At 40.0% G+C, this 18,348-nt stretch overlaps 2 protein-coding genes across 4 annotated transcripts in view; both read right to left on the bottom strand.

The window, feature by feature from the left end:
• Positions 1 to 507: 507 nt before the first annotated feature.
• Positions 508 to 5,266, bottom strand: tmem267 (transmembrane protein 267). Its single transcript, XM_034547621.1, has 3 exons — positions 5,207 to 5,266; positions 3,598 to 4,061; positions 508 to 2,927 (listed from the first exon to the last, which is right to left on the bottom strand). The coding sequence occupies exons 2-3, from the start codon at positions 4,003 to 4,005 to the stop codon at positions 2,592 to 2,594; spliced, it is 744 nt and encodes a 247-aa protein (XP_034403512.1). The 5' UTR covers positions 4,006 to 4,061; positions 5,207 to 5,266; the 3' UTR covers positions 508 to 2,591.
• Positions 5,267 to 10,026: 4,760 nt separating this feature from the next.
• The window catches only part of cntfr (ciliary neurotrophic factor receptor), a 190,161-nt gene continuing 181,839 nt past the window's right edge, over positions 10,027 to 18,348 (bottom strand). For all 3 annotated transcript variants that reach the window (XM_034546966.1, XM_034546967.1, XM_034546965.1), the window contains 2 exons: positions 13,111 to 13,237; positions 10,027 to 11,573 (listed from right to left, as the gene is read on the bottom strand). In XM_034546966.1, coding sequence (XP_034402857.1) covers position 11,573; positions 13,111 to 13,237 — 128 coding nt within the window. In that variant the 3' untranslated portion in view covers positions 10,027 to 11,572. The remainder of the gene's footprint in view (positions 11,574 to 13,110; positions 13,238 to 18,348) is intronic.

The raw sequence follows: 18,348 nt of genomic DNA on the forward strand, positions 1-18,348 counted from the left end.
GTGTGTGTGTGTGTGTTTGTTGCAACATCAGCATGTTTGACACAATAAGAATGAAAATACCTGTGATGCGTTTAATGTTTCCGATGTCAGAGCTGCAAATAAATCTTTGTTTGTTTTATCCTGTGTTGTTGTTTTTACAGAAGTCTTCTTTGGTTTTATATATATATATATATGTATGTATATATGTATGGATATATATATATATATATATATGTGTGTATGTATGTATGTGTGTGTGTGTATATATGAGTGTGTGTGTGTGTATATGTATATGTGTATGTATATATATATATATATATGTATATGTATATATATGTGTATATGTGTATATGTATGTATATATATATGTATGTATATATGTATGTGTATATATATGTATGTGTATATATATATGTGTATATATATGTATATATGTGTATATATACATATCAAGTCATAGTAATGTATATTATGTTGTAAAATGGTATGAAAAAGTAGTATGTTGAAATAATATGCTGCAGACAGAATATATACACAGGATATATTTTATTGAGATAAAAAGAACACTACTTTAAAACTATCCTGTTATTATCTATACTTTACTATTGAAATCAAATGCTCATCATACAAAAACATTACTAAATAACAATTTAAACAAAATCCTTACAATGTGCAAAATGTAACATATTACATGAATAAAGCAGCAGTAAAATATAGTTACACTTTAAAACACACTGGTGACTTAAATGGAACGGCGGCCATTGTGTAACCTTTTCTTTCTAAAAGTCAACAATACATACATTTATGTAATTCTTATGGAGTTTTTTTTCTACAATCCACTGGGCAATTCTCACCAAATTGTGAACCCCTACAGCTCACTGCAGCAACCTAGTGGACAACAAGCACCATTACAACCTTACAATCACCAGCAGCTCCAAAACAAAACCGATTAAAAGAAATAATAACAACTCAAACTGTTTGTTGATGGCTATTTGAGAATAGTGTGAATGTAATGAAAGCAAAACTAAACTAAATATGTCCCAATTCAAAAAGATCGAAGCAGAAACCTCTTGCTGAGTCCACCATCCATTTTATATTTAATGCAATCTTATTAAAAATAACTACAAGTTCCTAAAACCATTAAATACACAGTACTAACACATATGATGCATCATGTAATAAATAATTAAACATCGTTATCTGTATACATCTAAAACAGTGCCATGACTTCCTACCTCTAAATGCTCCGTGTCTTAGTGAATGCTATTATTCACGTGAGATAAATAGTTGAAATAAACTGTCCATGTGCGTCTGCAAGTCATGGTGTCACCACTTTGAATAATTAGTCTGTACTGCATCAATAATTTAAATAAATAACAGCAGCATCACAAAAACTGCACTAGAACAATATACAGCAAGTTAATGCAGTAATTTATGTCGATCAATATGTTAGATGAAGATATTACTAGCAATAGACACACTATTGAATAAAAACTTCCAGCATCTCTCCGGGTCCCTAATCTTTTGAGAGGTTATTTATGCACCTCTCACACGGCCATTTCAACCTTAGCTTTTACTGCAACAATTGAAACTAATCGGTCATAAATGATACTCTGGAAAATAAATGAATAGCTCTCCGTCATTGGTACAGTGGGAACACAGCTGGCTCGTTGATTAATGCACCCAGTGTACAGAGCCTTTGGAATAAGGATGTTTTTTGTTTAAACATTGGAACTACCACCAGGTGACACAAGTAAATAGTCCTAAACCATAATGGTTGGTATTGAAAAATCTGAATTGCAAAAGAAATCTGGAAAATAAGGCTCGTCCAAGCAGCAACATGAGAGTACGCTGAAGTGGCGACAGCTGGCAAGTAAAGGCGTTAACAGCCAACGATAACTTGTGTTGTGTGGTGATTCATGGTGGACATTAGAATGTGACTGATTTTAAACCTACTAGACAACGAATGTACAATGCAATACATTTCACTACTACGGCAGATCGGCAATGCACAGTGACAATATACCGTCGCACACACTGAGGGTGAGAGTCAGTGTCATACAGCGAGTGGAGGAGCTTTGGTGGGCTTTTCCTTGAGTGTTCCTTCTTAGGACAGTAGACAGACAGTGAGAGTTCAGGTGATGACTGGTGAAGAGTTCAGGAGCCAAGAAATGACACAGAGTCTCTGGCCCCTTATCGAGGTTTGGCTAGATGAGCAGAGAGCAGACACGCCTGTTAAACAGTATGTCGCAGCTTTAAAGGGTCACTCCGTCACACTTTACAGTTATTAGAGATACGCATCACTCTCCACATACAAGTCAACAAGATTCGCATACATTCCCTTAATACCCGAAAGAAAATGGATTGGCACGCATACTGGAGCGTTCCACAGCTAATAGTTATTTTACAGATTTCTCAAACTGTGGAAAACCAAATTGTATGTTTTTGGTTTTTTCAATATCATATAGTGACAGTTTTCTCATCCTTGTGGCTTGAAAAACAAAGTAATGTTAAGTATCTAATAGTCGATTTCAAACAGCGAAGCGTAAACAACATTTCACAGATTTCACAGCAGAACAGGATTGGACGTTGTTGGCTGAAGTCGGTGACTCCTAAACATCAATGGCCACCCCGTGTTTGGTGGAGATCACGTCTCTGGTCCCTGTCAAATACATGAGCACCGAACACAGGTGAGGAAGCGTTGCTGTGGTGCTGATGTACAGCCAGTAGGGGAGCGGCGCCGTGTTGCCGAACGGGCACACCCACAGGCCGTGGCGCACAGCATCGCGGACGTGGTGCGTCGCCATGGAAATGAAAAGCATCCACGGCAGGGAGCACCAAGCGTCTTTGAGTCGTCCGATCCACATGAGGAAGCGGAGGGAGAGACAGAGAACGGGGATGAGAGAGGAGCAGTGAAGAGGAGGACGCTGAGGGAGCGACACAGCAGCCTGGAAGAAAAGTGGGGAAGAGAATTACCAAGAATATTTTCATAATCCTTACGTAATGTTGTTGTTCCTTAATCTACAAATTGTTTTAATGCAGGACTTGTGGAGAATTATGTGTCACCCCTCTCATTACAGAGTAGGTTTTTAAAGCCACTGCTCACCTTAACACTGAATATATTCAAGCCCATCATCAAAAGGGTTTCATTCAAGGGACTGCTACTTTTACGACTATAATCTGTTTTATCTGTATCAAATATCAATTGAATATGCAGATTTTGTGCCAAGTTTAAAAAAAAGAATGCTGAAAACAGTTTGTAAAAAGTGGTCAAAATCTGACAGATGGCACGATGAGGCGTGTCGATCTTTGACACGCCTTTTGGTGACATCGAGAGAGGGAATTAGTTGAAAATAATAATTAAAAAGACAATAATGTATATAATCTACGGTCACTGAAGAAAGCTTGACCAAGACTTTAAATTACAATTTATCGCCTCTCTCCCTCTGGTATGGTTGTCTTGTCCTTGGGAAGCTGCTTCAGGACAGGCACTTACTTTTTACTTATCGCAAAAAAAACATGAACGGATGAACATTACGGAGCAGAAAGTCATCATTCTTTATATCTTGAAGTGTCCACACACTTTGTGAAGTTAAGTACGTTTCTATCAAATCTTACCTTGAGTGACAGGGATCCAGCCATATAGAAATGGTCCAGGTCTATGATCGATGCCAGAAGACCGGCAAGCAGCACCTCATACACATCACTCTTTTTCCTTAGTCCAATAACAACTGCCCATGACCACAGCCCCACCAATCCGTGCGTGGTGTTGTCCAAGGCAGCACGCAGCCACAGGTGGTTTTGGATGACGGACAGCTGGAGGGCGTGGTCCGCCACCACACAGAACATACCAAGTCCTGCTGAAGCCAGCAGAGAGGCGGAGCTGAATGTCTGGAGGAGAGCCTGAGCTTTCTCCGTCTCCACAGCCAGGCTGAGAGGTACTGGAGCACCTTCTCCCCCGAGGCCCATCCCCAATAACGGGGATGAAGAGGGGGAGGAGTCAAGCTTGGAGTAGAATCCTTGCATGTCAACAGATGGCTGTGGGGGCCAATCCCACAGAAGGTCAGCAACAGTCAGGTAGACTGGAGAAGGAAGGAAGGCAGGAAGGAGAGGAGTTACTGGGGGGAAATGAACAGTGAAAAGGGGGTCTGGCTTTGGGCCGATGTGTAAACACAACGCAATCATGAAACCTTACATTGGAGAAAAAAAAAAGAAAAAGAGCTGTGATGGTGTTCCTTTGTACAATGTTCTGTTTGGCTCTACTACAACGCCAGCTGATACAACTTGAACTTCACCTCATTTTAAGAAATAAATACTGATTGTTTTATTATCAGTCAATAAATACACTTCCCCATGAGGTTTTGATTGTGACTTTGCTGTGTATCAACAAATAAATGAAATCAAATATATAGATGTAGTCTCACAAATAGACTGCATCTACAATGTTCACATTTAGTATAATCAGTACTAAATAAAAGCAATAAATACAACACCCATTACAGTGCACAGTGGGTATGACAGATTAAAGTGAACTTTCCAGTGTGAGGGTGCTTCAGTGCAGATTTTGCATTATAATAATGCATATGCTCTCTCACTATATTGCGACTTCAAATATGACAACGCATATTGAGCAGAGCGAGATCATATGTCTTGGCCGCTGAACCCAGAGGGGTCTCTGGTGGTTAGGACACATTCAACCGGCAGTCTGTCTGAATTCACCTCGCCGTTATCGACAGCTGGTGTAACATCAGTCTCTCGCTTTAAACCTTCTTTTTCTCAAACGTTCTGCCCACGAGCGTGAATGCTTAATTAGCTAGCCACGAGCTAACGTTGCTGTAGCTATTTAGCTACCTGCTTGTATTATGTCCTCAAGGGGTTACGTTTATGTTCGTCTAACGCGCACAAGTTAACCGTTTTAAAAGGAAGACATGAGAGATAACCTAGCGTCAGTTCATCTTAACTAGCTACGATATCCTCATTGCCGGTGAACGCTCACCGGGAGCTAACGTTAGCTGGCTAACAGTGACATTAAAGGATGCCGCTTTGTGTAGGCGGACAGCAGCTGTCACGATTAGCTCTGCTCTGACTGCTGCAGCGCGTTTCACAATGACACGCTTCGCTTCGCTTGCAATTAAAACACGTCATTGCATTGTTTATTGTCTGATTTAGGTGTTTTTAAGTCAGTTCTGAATAACTGGTCGATACGTATAACGTTAACGTTACTCACCCCATCGCCCTGCGTTGGTTCCCCGACCGACCGACAGGCTTCACGCTTCTTCTGTTGTGTTTTGTGGTTTAGTAAAGACAGTATTGGTGGTCGGCGGCGCTTTGCTGCCACCCACAGGCCATGGGCGGAACAGCTAGATACCGGCAGAAGGAAAGCCCTTCTGAAGAAATTCAATGTAACGGGTATATATTTTGTGAAAAACACATTGACAAGTAAATCCACGTCCACCATTTTTATATATATATATATATATATATATATATATATATATATATATATATATATATATATATATACATACACATATATATAGATCCTTCCGTAGGTGAACCTTCGGAAGGATCATTACCGATATATAACAGATTAGCACTTCAGTGGCACTTGAATGGCACTTACCTATGGTATTTTTGTAGTTTGGCTTTCTTGAATAAATATATATATATATATATATATATATATATATATATATATATATATATATATATATATATATATATATATATATATATATATATGGTCGAGTATAGACAATACATGTATTTTAGTGCAGCCCGTATCCATATATATATTTATATACAGTGGTTTTGCTGCTATGGCATTACGGGCCCTGACTGGTACTGTGTCCAGGACTTGGATGACACGTTATTAAAACAAATTAGGACCACCCATTGCCAGAGGTTCATCGATGAACACTGTCTTTTGCACTGGCCAGTCTTTAACTTTATTGTTAGAAATGGAGAGCTTGGGGTGAGTTATATTTTTTGGATCGGAGGACTGATGTTTACATTAGCTACAGCAGAGTCATCCGATCAAGGCAGTAACAGAAGGATCGGCTCCGGCGCCCCTGAATAGCATAAATAAGCGGTTCGGATAATGGAATGGGATCCAACCTTTAGTGGCTGCAGTTTCTCCGAGCACCACTAGAGGGTTAAAGTGACCACAGATAGTTTTTTTATTACATGAATATGACAGACAGAATAATACCAATATTGAACCCTTACGGCAACAACATATAGGTTCCCGTATTTTGAATCAGGCAATCCTCAGGTGGAGGGTTCTTCAATGGGTGTGTCTGTTAAAATGCTGACATTTGGCATTTCACCAGTCATGTAAAATACAATTTTAATAATATACCTATTAAGGATCCAATATCATCTGTTTAATCCCTTTAAGTGGGATGCCTCTAATAAATGGCTAGTCATTTAGAATTAAAATGAAATATGGGATTTACTTTTTCTAAATTATTCTTCCCAATGAGCTCCACCTTTCCTCATTTGTTTTTCTACTTCTGTGTCTTGAACGGAGCAACCGTGTTGAGAGTTGACTTGTTCATTTGTTCATTTGAAAGATGTGACTGCTTCTGTTTCAGGAAACCTGACTCACCAAGCTTGGATGAATGGCAATTTGGTCAGTTCTCGAAGAGAGCGACACGATCAATGCAATCGTGGGAAGTTCTGAGAATTAGGCCGCCATCTGTAGTGAGAAACATCGTGGTTGCTAGAAACATGTTCTAGCTATAACTGTGGGACACAAACTCTCATTTCTTAGCACCGACTCACAACTCAAGTACTTCATAGATGTCAGCGACAACTGTGTTCAGAAGAAAAGAAGAGAATTCTATTTTTGGTTTGCCTATTCTTTTACACTGAAGTGTTCACTAAGTAATGGTTACAAATTCAATGTTACATATTGACATAATTATTGTGCAAAGGCACTGGACCGTCCATCGTGATGGCGGACTTCATTAGTTTGTCACATGAGGACAGAGGAGCGTTGAAATCAGAGTTTTATAGCAATCATTCAGCACCATGGAGAGAAGCAAGAGGAACAGAGACAGAGGCTGCGTTTGAACGTTTCAGCACCATGGACAGCGCACAGAGAAAGAGGTCGTCTCTGCTGCCGCCCAGTGGCCATATGCAGGACTTTTAAAATAATTTGTCATTTTTCTATAAAAGTGGGAAATTTAAAAATAAGTAAATGAATAAATTAAACTAATTAATTAAAGTAACACAGTTGTTAGCTTCGAGTTTGATTAAGCCATATTTAGTCCAGTTCAACACCACTGCAAACTACAAACCTCAATAATAAACAATAATAATCAACAGTGAAATTAACATCTAAACTGAACATGAGCATCTTTCTATAGGTATATATATGGCATAGCTGTTGTATGATATTGTACCTCATAAAGTGGCCAGTGAGTATATGTTCACATTCAAACAGAAGAAGTTAAGTATTGAAAACCCACACTTCCTCATGTGTATTGCATCAAAAGATATATACGTTTGAACAGATTTGGAAAAAAGTAAACAACACATCGCTGTCAAAAGCAAAACTACGAGTGTAGACAATGAGCCACACGTTTTGAAGTATTAAACGTGTACGTATATGTATATATGGCTTTAATACCGAATTCATTAATACCAAGAATAAGGACAAATTACAAGAGGACGAAGAAAAGCGTGTAGGAAAAGAGTGTGATTGGGAACTGTAAATAAGTAGCACGGAAAGGGAGTTAAAGCATTGTGTGACAGAGAGATAAGAAGTCTTGGAGCAAAGATAGAGAGGCAGCCAGTTGAGTGTTTAAAGAGGCGAGAGCCGGGGTAGAAGAGGGGAGGAGAGATCGTGTCATTCATCCAGTTATCAGTGAAAGGTCAAGCTAGTCATTAGAGCAGAGCGAGGCTGTGGGAACTGACAGGCTCTGGATGGTATATCCACACACACAAACACACACACACACACACACACACACACACACACACACACACACACACACACACACACACACACACACACACACACACTCTTCCCTATGTAGAGGTTAATGGTTGTGCAGACAAAGGTAGCATGGCTGAATACATTTCAATTGCATTTAATTAAAGTCAGGTTTGAAATATCAGCAAAATGGTTCTATTGTGCTATTTACTGTTTTCAAAAGAAAAGAACAACAAGGACAATATAAAAATTGTCCTAACCACTCTTTTGCCAAGGTGATCTCTTTATATGAAGAGGGTTCACATCGATATACGCAAGAGGAAAGGGAGAGAAAGGAAAGACTAATGAATGCAATACCAACGGCAGCAGATAACACACACACACACACACACACACACACACACACAGAGAGAGAGAGAGAACTCAGCGGACAGCTGTTAGATGGTGTATTGATTTGTCCTCGGTCTGCACGTCGGCCTGCCAGAACTTGTCAGAATATTGAAAGAAAGAGAGCGTGAGAGAGGCAAGAGAGACAGTGAGAAAGATTAAAGACAGATTGAGAGCTAAAGGTCAACAGGAGAGTTTTGACCAACCAAATCCTTATTTGTTCTTATTTTCTTGTTGAATTTATCTATCTGAATGTGGAACTTATTTGGGAGAGAGAAAATTAAGGGTAAAAATACTTAACAGTCCGTATGAAATGGAGGCCAAAGCTACAACAGTATGACTCAAGTCATAATAAATATACATTATAGGGCTACTTTAAGATTTGGGAAAGATCATTACATTTCCAAGAGGCATAAACATGTCCTTAGGTTGTGACACAAACATGAAGACTGTACAAAAAGAAGAACAGAAAAGCCTTCATACTGCTGTCACCTCCTGCTTGTTTGTATGACAAACACAATTTCCCTTAAAGGTGGTTGTCAGTAGGTGAAAAATGCCTTTAAGCAATTCTCTCTGTACAGACCTGAGAACGAGAACGATGCGGGGAAATTGGTTAAGCAGCAGAATGAGTTTTTTTTTTGTTGTTGGTTGGAGCAGAATGACAATAACCTTTTCACATTCAAGTCCATGTGATTTTTGGTTTATTTAGATGCTCAGAATTGTTGTTACACTGATCAAGTGACTTTGATCTCTTTGCTTTTTAAACGCACTTTTGGAACAATGAACAAGAAACACAAAAAGGTGGGCCGAACAGGAGTCTGTTTTTAAAGTAATGTCATTCTTACACATGCTAGAGGCATGGTTCCATAGATGATAATGTCTGGAGATCAGTTCAGATATTTATGGCCCCTAGATGATGAAACCTGCAGCTCTCACTTTTTCTCGATAGCTCCGGAAGCTGTTTGACGTTCTTGGTCATAATTGAAATATCCATCTTTCTGGATTGACATGAAACTTGATGCAGATCACTCATATTCCCAGGAGGATGAATTGTGATGAGACTGACCCTGTGACTTTACCGCTAACGCTATAATCAGGTTTGCCCAATACTTGATCTATATGACTACATACTAACAAAACTAATTGCATTTCCAGCCGTGTGAGCTGTACTTTGTGTTTAGTGCTAATAAGCAAATACTAGCATGCTCACACACTAAACTAGCATGTAGAGCTTTCCATTGGGTGGGAAACTAGCTTCTTATAAAAGCACTTTAAGTCACTCAAATCAGTGTATTTCACAGTTAGCGTGTGACATGTAATTTAATAAAATATGATGAAAATAATGTGATTGAGGTGATTTGAGGCGTAATGAAATCAATTAAATAAATGGACATAAATCCCCTGAGATAACATACTGATGATGATGACACACTTTAAGTGTCAAGAATAACACAAGTGAAGAGAGAGTGACGCATCATATGCAAACAGGAGTGCATCTATACCAGGATATCTGAATCTGTCAATGTCCTTTTACCATCAAGCCAAAGTGAGAAATAAACATTCTCTGAAGGTCACAAGTATTGGTTTGGAAAACTAGAAAATAAAAAATGATAAAATGCATCTGTATCACCTGGTCAGAGCAGCAATAATAACAGATGTAATAATGTGTTCTCACTGTATCAGTTCCAAAGGACGAAATGAATATGAGGCCAGTGTGTCATCATTCATTGTGAAATGGTCACATTTAATGGTTGAAACCTGTCATTGTATATACATCTATAAAAAAGACCCCAGGTACAGGTTACGACATTCTACTGCTAATACATACATTATTATTATTATTAAATAATAAACTTTTTGTTCAATGTTAAAGTTACATATCATAGTTTACAAAATATGAGCAAGAAGAATTAAGCCATTATGAATGTCTGAAAGAAAAATAAACTAAAATCCTATATGTGTGTTTGTATTATTTGTCCATAAGATAAAAAAATACAATAAAACACATCAATATTCCTTTGAATAACATAATATTAACTGGTGATATTGGCTATTGAAATGTAAACTGCAAAAAGACATTATTTCTTTATGTTTTTAAAGGCGTCAGAATTCGGTAAGCAAACTGTTTTGTGTTATTTTATTTTACAGCACAGAGCAGAAAACCAACGCAGCTCGTTTCGATGTTTCAATAACCGACTGCGTCGTCGTCAAACCAAAACAAATGGGTGGGCAAAGAACCGTTCAGTCTCAAATCCACTTTATTTTATATTTTTTTTACAATCCAGGTCCTTCGCCAGTCGTTAACAGCAGAGTGTAAAGCTAATGGTCTAAATAGGCCAGACTGAGTCACACGTTAGTCTTCGCATCGAACACAACAACTCGCTCCGTCAGTTGGATTCAGGCGGCGGATTCAGAGTCCGATTGAGTTTTTGATAAATGGTATGTTTACGCAAACGGGAGCTCGTCCCAAGTTTTCATTTGTGTTGGCAATCGATTTGGTGTTGTGTGCACACACAAATAACTTTCTGGGCTTTCGGACCCACGACGAAGGCAGACACGGGCTCAGGGAATCGTTTGGGAACCATTTTGTTTTGGGGGGTGGGAGGGTGAAGTTGAGTCTTTGGCATGATGATTTAGCTGTATGGGGACTGCTACGGTTACTATACACACAAAGACACGCACAAATACTCTATGCATGTGTGTGTATGTGTGTGTGTGTGTGTGTGTGTTTGTCTGTACGGTGCTGCAATTTCAGAAGAAAGTGAAAATGAATTCATAATCAATAATAAAAAAAGGACAAAAGATAATGGGGAGATTTTTCTTTATGTCATCCGAAGAGTTGATTTTCTTGCTCTGAAGAGGAGATTCCCAAACCAAACAAAGTCTGCTGAGGCCGACCAAAGCCACAAGGGGGGAATATAAGACTGTTTATGCTGATAGCACTACTGCTGTTGTGGTTGTTGCCGCTCCTGTTGCTGTTGTTGTTGCTGCTGTTGTTGTTGTTGTTGACGGAGCCGCTTTCAAAAGCTCCTCTGAAGAATTTCTTTGTCTCCATTTATCAAAAATGCTGAATGGCATTATCATCGTCTAGTTTCATGTCTAAGTAATCTCGGTGAGTAACTGAGTGATGGACAGAAATGAGCAATGCACTGTATCCTGGAAACATGTGCAAAATAGAAAAAAGACCAGTCTCCTCCTCCTCCTCTTCCTCCTCCTCCTCCTCTTCTTCTTCCTCCTACTCCCTTCGGGAATAAGACATTTAAATCTGGAAAGAAAACGGACACAAGCGCAAATTAGGCGTCACAAGCTGCACCTTAACAATCAATGGCATCATCTATTTGGTTGGTCTGGTTTTAGGTTGTGATTTGCCATTCATTAGTTACGAGTTATACTGGTATACGTCTGGTTGTGTACAATCTTTCTATCAGTCGGTCATTAACGTTAAAGTATCAATTCCCATCCACGGGCCATCTCGAGGTAAACTGACGTGCCAGGTGGTTTGTCACACAGAACCATCTGAGAAGCAGACGTTGGAAGCTGTTCGGAAAAGGGCAGGAACTGTCAAAAGATATACTTGGCAGGTGGTTGGATGAACCATACTTCAATCAAACTCTTACCGGAGCGAGACGGGAGAAGAGCAAAAGCACTTAAAAAAAAAGAAGCCTTCCCGGTTCTTATTCTTTCAATGAAGAAATACTCTCCAGTTGTGATAGAACTGATGCTACCGCAGCATCTACGCCGACCTCATCCGGTGCCGCCATTGTTGTTTAGAACAAAGAGTCGTCTCTCTGTGTCGTCTCGCACATCTAAACCGTGGCCTTAACCGGCAGCCCTCCTCACAGGAGGCCAAGCGGTCCCGACACAAACAAATGACTTCAAGCTGACTTTGTTTTTAGAACATTTAACCTTTGTGGGCCTAAACAAGTTATATATATATTAAATGATGTAAGCCATTTGTTTAGAGCGTATATGTCTCTTTGGTGAACCAGTGGTATACTCCTCAACTGTGCATTGTATTTCATTGTAATGCTTTTGTTGTATTTTTTTTAATACAAAATCTTAATCTGAAAGTAGATGTCAAAACAACAGAATATTTCCCTCTTACCGCACTGGAGCAGAAATATAAACTAGCATTGACCTGAAGTCCCAAAACAAATTGTGATCTGTCATTCACGATCTGGAGCGCACAGAACAGATTCCCAGCTGGACTCGCCATCGTAGAGTAGGCGATAGGATGGCCAAGAATGTGTCTTTGCATATTCATCCAACGAAACCCGGCTGGTTAAAACGAGCTGCTGGTGTTCAGTTAGAGATACAGCCATGTTTAATGTCATTTGGTTAAAGTGTTATTATAGGGTTGCTGTTTGGCAGTGTCTTTCCTTTTCTTTTTTCTTTCTTTTAATAGGGCGGAAAAACCATTACAAGTGTGCGCATTTCAACATAAATTGTTCAACATCCACATCATCGTCAGGAGACGTGCTATTACGACATGATTTATAGAGGAATGGGACAGCCTTGCATTTAATTTTTACCTCATTTGCTTCAGGGGCTCCGCAGAAAAAATATGAAGATAAAAAAACTCGCCCAATTGGTGTCACTCTCGTTCTATTAGACGAGCCCCTGCCATCAATAGACATGCATGGACTTGCCAATATGTGACCGAATGACCGAATTGAAGAATTCAAAGATGACGGGTTTGTAGACTCATTTACAAGGAGTGTAGTGTGTGTGTGTGTGTGTGTGTGTATGTGTGTGTGTGTGTGTGTGTGTGTGTGTGTGAGTGTGAGTGTGTCTTTGCTCACCACATGAAAAGCAGCAGCATTCCTAACAGCAAAGGGGAGAAAAATGTGAGGAGTCTGGCAGCTCTGCCCACTGGAGGTTCAGCCTTTTGTGGTGCGTTGGAGGACGGTATGGGGGAGGTCTTAGTCTCTGGAAAAACAATCAGAAAATACAATAAACCTTACTGAGCATATTTTACGGAACCTCCTCTTAATCCCTAACTCTTTTTATTTATTTTTTCTGTGGTCATACCCAATCATTTGTTCCGAAGGGGCAACACAACTCAATACGTCATATTGATGAATGGACACTGAAGAGCACTCATCATACCAAGAACCAAACAGAAAGGAAAATACAGTGCCGAGTGGAATCAATTATAATCTGCAAGTGCAGTCGATATGGGACTTGTCAAAGCAGTTATGAAGTGAACTGGACGAAGAAGAAGAAAAGCTCATTCACACTAAAGCCACGGGGAAACAGAGAGAGAGAGAGAGAAGGACTGAGACAGAGCGGGAGAGGTATAAAGTAAAAAAAAAGGGGAATGTGCATTAATATACTGTTGGTCGAACACACACTTTGAAAACCTCCCCATTTGCACAGACATAATATGCTGCATATTTAGATTTGACAGATTATAACCAGAGCTCTTGACAAGTCCCATGTAAGTAATTTCAGTGTGCTGAGGCTTCACATGAATTGAGCCTTAAAAGCAATAACCTTTATGTCCAGTAAATCAATAATGAAATAATAATAATAATGATTTAAAAGAAAATGAGAAGAAACCTTTTATTTCAGCTAAATATGGTCATGTTAAAGTGTATAGGGCAGACATAAATATGCTGAAAATGACCATGTGCTTAAACTGTTTTAGCGCTTGGTTTTTACATAACTTGACAAATAAAAACATCCCAGTTTAATGTTTTATAAAACGGGGGCAGGCAGCACAGGATATCTCAACTCATGCATATTGTTTGTAGCTGAGTCTTGAACCCAGATCGTTGTTGTTACTGGAGAGAGAATATGATTTCCCTCTCCTTCTAATTAATGACTGTTGTGTAGCTCTGTGTTGGGAGTAAGGAAGAGGCAGCCAGGTGTGAAATAGAGAGAGAGAGAGAGAGAACTAGGACACATGAACCATATTCAGCAGCTCTGTGCAACACTTTCCTGCCTGCAGCACAACATTTTGCTTTGGAGTGGTTGAGGAAATAGAAATTATGCAGACATAATGTGATGGCGACGAGGAGAGACAGTTATGGGGTGTACGTTGATGTAACAAGGTAGTCGGGGACAGGGAGACAAGGCAATGATGTGAGGAGGAGATGGATGAACAACAGTGGGGAAGAGAAACAGGTGAAGAGAGGGAGCGGAGATGTGAGGGGGAGATCTGAAAAATAAAGAGGAAACCAGATGGAAGGGTGGCGGAGGAAGAGAAGATAATAAGCTTAAGTTGCCTGAAGGGAAAGTTGAAGGCTGAGGCTTTTGGATATTCAAATGTAAAGATGATTATAAGACAATCAGCCTCTGTGGTCATCCCTACTGGAGCTGTGTCATGTCAATGGAGATTTCTCCACGGAGTAAAGCGAAGCACGAGGGGCCGATGTTGTTAGCTCAAGGTTTTCTCTTAATACCCTACTCACCACAGAAACACAGGACAGAAGTCTCCCGGATAGATAAAACTGTAGGCTTATCTTATTTAAGGCTATAAAATGTTTTGCTCTATGCCCATGAGCCTCAATTACCGTTGCTGCTGTGTGAAGAAGGATCCGGTACGAGGCGCCAATCAGAGCAAAATGGGTTGTTTTTTGTGCAGAAAACAAAACTGAACTAAACAAGAAAATGGAGGCGGCGATGCCACATTCATCCAAAATTGACCTTTTCTCCAAAAGGTTAGTTGATTTATCCGGCAATTATTCTCAGATTTCCTACACTTCAGCTTTTGCTTACCCTTGTTGGTGCACACCTGGATTTTAGGATTGGTTATTTTCTATCCGAATACACTTTGGGAGTTGTAGTTCAGGATTTATTTATGTTTGATCAAAAAAACTGGTATCTTCTAACTCGGATACTAAATGTTTATACTGCTGGTTCTTTTTCGTTTCCATTACAACCTCTGAAGTGCTCTAACTATGTCGATGGCCCGACACCGACTGATGATTGATCTTTACTTACAGAACCCTGAACGCATGGAAGCACACCTCCCGTCTCAAGACTCTCTGTCACCTTAAAGGCATAATAATGTCGGAGCAATAAGCAGTGGTGTTCATATGGAGTGGAGCCAGCACCTTAAAGAACTTCTGCGTTTGCCTCAACATTTATCTGTGGTTTCTGCATAGTAAGCAGAAACTCGTAAGCGTGTATAAATAGATCGAGACATGAGGGATATTAGACGTGATATCTAGTGTTTCGTGTTTGGTGCTAGACAGAGTCCGGTTTCTGTCTCACAGCGGGGGCGAGGCAGACACTTATATCTTAGATGGTTGCAGCACTACGAATGGCTGCAACTTTTTGAAGCTTTGACTGTATCTGCTTTTTACTTCGTGGAATGCGGTCGCTGAGTTCAATCCCTGAGGATGGGATTTCTAAATGTGCTCTGTCTGTCACCGGGTTATCCTTTTGGAGTAAAATTAGGCTGCTTGGTGCCAGGAAACAGAACCATGAGGTATGGGCGACCTGTTCCTTCTGATGCGTGGACGAGAAAAAACAGCGACAAACAACAAAAAGAGGAGGAGGAGGAGGAGGAGAAGGAGGAAGGTGGCAGACGTTAGACAGGAGGAAGACAGAAAGGAAATGGAGAAAGCACAACTGTGTTTAGACTGCGAGCTACACAATCAATAAGTCACAGGAAGTCATTTCATTTCCTATTCGACGGAGCAGCCAAGAAATATTGCTCAGTGTGGAGATGTTAACGAGCTGGTCAGCTGGAACAAAAGTTGGTCCCGTTGTGGACAGGAAATAAGATATTTTCCTTGATTCCCTACTGATTGGATTCTAATTAAAGTACTTGTTAGATAATACATTTTTAAAAAGTATGATAGTCCTGTCTGGATTTACGTATCTTTATGCACAAATTCCAAATTGGCATAACAATAGGTGTACCTAATGTTTCTTACTTCTAAACTGCATTTATTATAATAAAAAAACAAGGAAAAGTGGGGGCAAGCTTTAATGGGAATGACATCTAAACCCTGTAGTCGCTTTATTGATATGAACAAAGCATTTACAACAGATCTAATCAGTCGTCCAGCAAGTAACATCTGTAAAGAAGGTGGCAAAAGGCCAGAAATAGAGATAGGAACGAAGGGTGAGGTGACGCAATATAAGAGTGGGAGAGAGTTGAGTGAACAATAGACAGAGAAGTGAGAGGAACAGAGAAAGAAAAAGACTGAAAGAGAGACTGGGAAGAAGAAGGGAGAATAGAGGGGAAAGAGAGAACAGGGCGAGGAGAGAGCGAAGGGAAGCAGAGAAGCTGCAGCCGGATTGAGAGGAGGCACGAGGAGAATCCTAATAACCTACTGTTTTTTACTCAAGAAAAGAATAATACACTGTGTACTGAGTCAGTGTTTATATGTGTGTGTGTGTGTGTCCTCTGGATGTTATCGGAGGAAGGCTGTGTAAGTGTGCACTTATGTGTGTGTGTGTGTGTGTGTGAGAGGGACTGTGAGATTATGCTGCATGTGTCTATGTGTGCTATTGAGCACGGTTTTGTGTATTTTAAGGCATGCGTAAGCACATTCAGTGTTGACTGTGATAAATCGTGTGCAGTGCTGCTTATGGCCCACAGGAGTCACTGTTGGACCGTAAAACTGTCGAAAAACGTCAACAGACAGGCAGCGTGAAGGAGAGAAAGACAGGTAGACGGGCTGAATCTTTGCTTAGAAGGTTCATATTGCCAGTACACAGCTTTGGGATATTAATTCTCTTCTTTTCCTTCTGTCTACATGACGAACGTCTGATAAATAAAGTTTGCTCAAGTGAATTGATCAATATGTTGACATGCAATGGTGTAGGGTTTGGAGTCAGGATATTTTACACTTTAATAGAGGCCTGCTTTAGGAGGAAATTACAAATCAATTAAATGTATTCATGAAGAGCATTTAAAAAGAAAGCCACAGACTGAATTCATGAAGAGCAACACTAAGTAAATCTTTGGAGCAGAAAATACGCTTTGAGTGACAGAAGCAAATAATTGTCTGCCCAGTAGTTATGTGGTGCATTGTAGTCAAATGTGGTGGTTATTCTTGAGCAGTAACCTATCAATGAAAAGGTTCTCCTCTGTGGTGGAAGTGATTTCTTTGGACACTTGCTCAGAGGGTTTTATTGTCAGACATATCGCTCCTGGAGCTGTACGTGATCGATGCATGTGCCTTTGACCCTGTAAGGTTTGTACTTTATCAAATCCGTTGACACTTGAATAATCCAGATTTGTTTTTCACATTTTCGCCAACGACCATTGGTTGAAGGTCTCGGCTTGTTGCAGCGATGCAGAAGTGTCCTTAGTGTGTGGTCAGCACAGGGTCACATCCCTTTAGGGTTTGGCTGGAGGTGCAACAGCACACCGTGTATGACACTAGACATACAAACAAAACACCTTTGTTTACAACATGTTGCATGAAGGTTCTGTTTTTAATATCAGGAAAAAAGTGTTTGCTAGGAGCCTGACATGCAACTGGTGATGTTCTAGATTACCACATTTCGAAGAATTAAAGCTTTTATGCAATGAGTGGTCATGTTGTTCAGAGATCATCGGTGCGTTGAGAGATTTCGACTCGACAAGAGAGCCATCCCTGATCTTTGCCACACGCAGAAGAGGTGCCAACCACCTAATTCCTCAAGATATAGTTTGTCCTTGTGTATGTGTGTGTCTGTGTGTGTGTGTCAACGGACACGGAATATAATAATCTGCAGTGAATTTAATGTTAAATGATAATTTCTAAAGCATAAATATAACTGAGAAAGTGATCTGAGGCTGTAGGACGGACGTGAGCATTTTTTAAAAGGTGGCAGTGTTTCCCTGAGGCCTCGTTCGCTCTCAGGTTGATGTGTGTCGATTTGTCTGGAGGCTGCCGGATCTTCTGGCTTAAGCTGCGATAAAATTTCAAGGCTATCAAACGCTCACAGTGTCCTCAATTTAATGATAAAGAAAGTTATTAACCAAACTTAATTTCATACCTAACTGGCTCAGGGAACTTACTGCGTGACAGCCGTGGGCACAAAGAACAATGTTCAAAGCATTATAGGAATACTATTTATCAATATAATGA

This window comes from Cyclopterus lumpus, chromosome 12 (genome assembly GCF_009769545.1).
Source record: "Cyclopterus lumpus isolate fCycLum1 chromosome 12, fCycLum1.pri, whole genome shotgun sequence".
Taxonomy (NCBI): Eukaryota; Metazoa; Chordata; class Actinopteri; order Perciformes; family Cyclopteridae; genus Cyclopterus; species Cyclopterus lumpus.

What these genes read in the sequence shown, in the direction of transcription:
- tmem267 (XM_034547621.1), bottom strand. Translation starts at nt 4,005, where the DNA reads ATGCAAGGATTCTACTCCAAGCTTGACTCCTCCCCCTCTTCATCCCCG. An exon ending in CTGGATCCCTGTCACTCAAG is followed by an intron (nt 2,928 to 3,597) that starts GTAAGATTTGAT and finishes CTTTTCTTCCAG; the next exon opens with GCTGCTGTGTCGCTCCCTCA.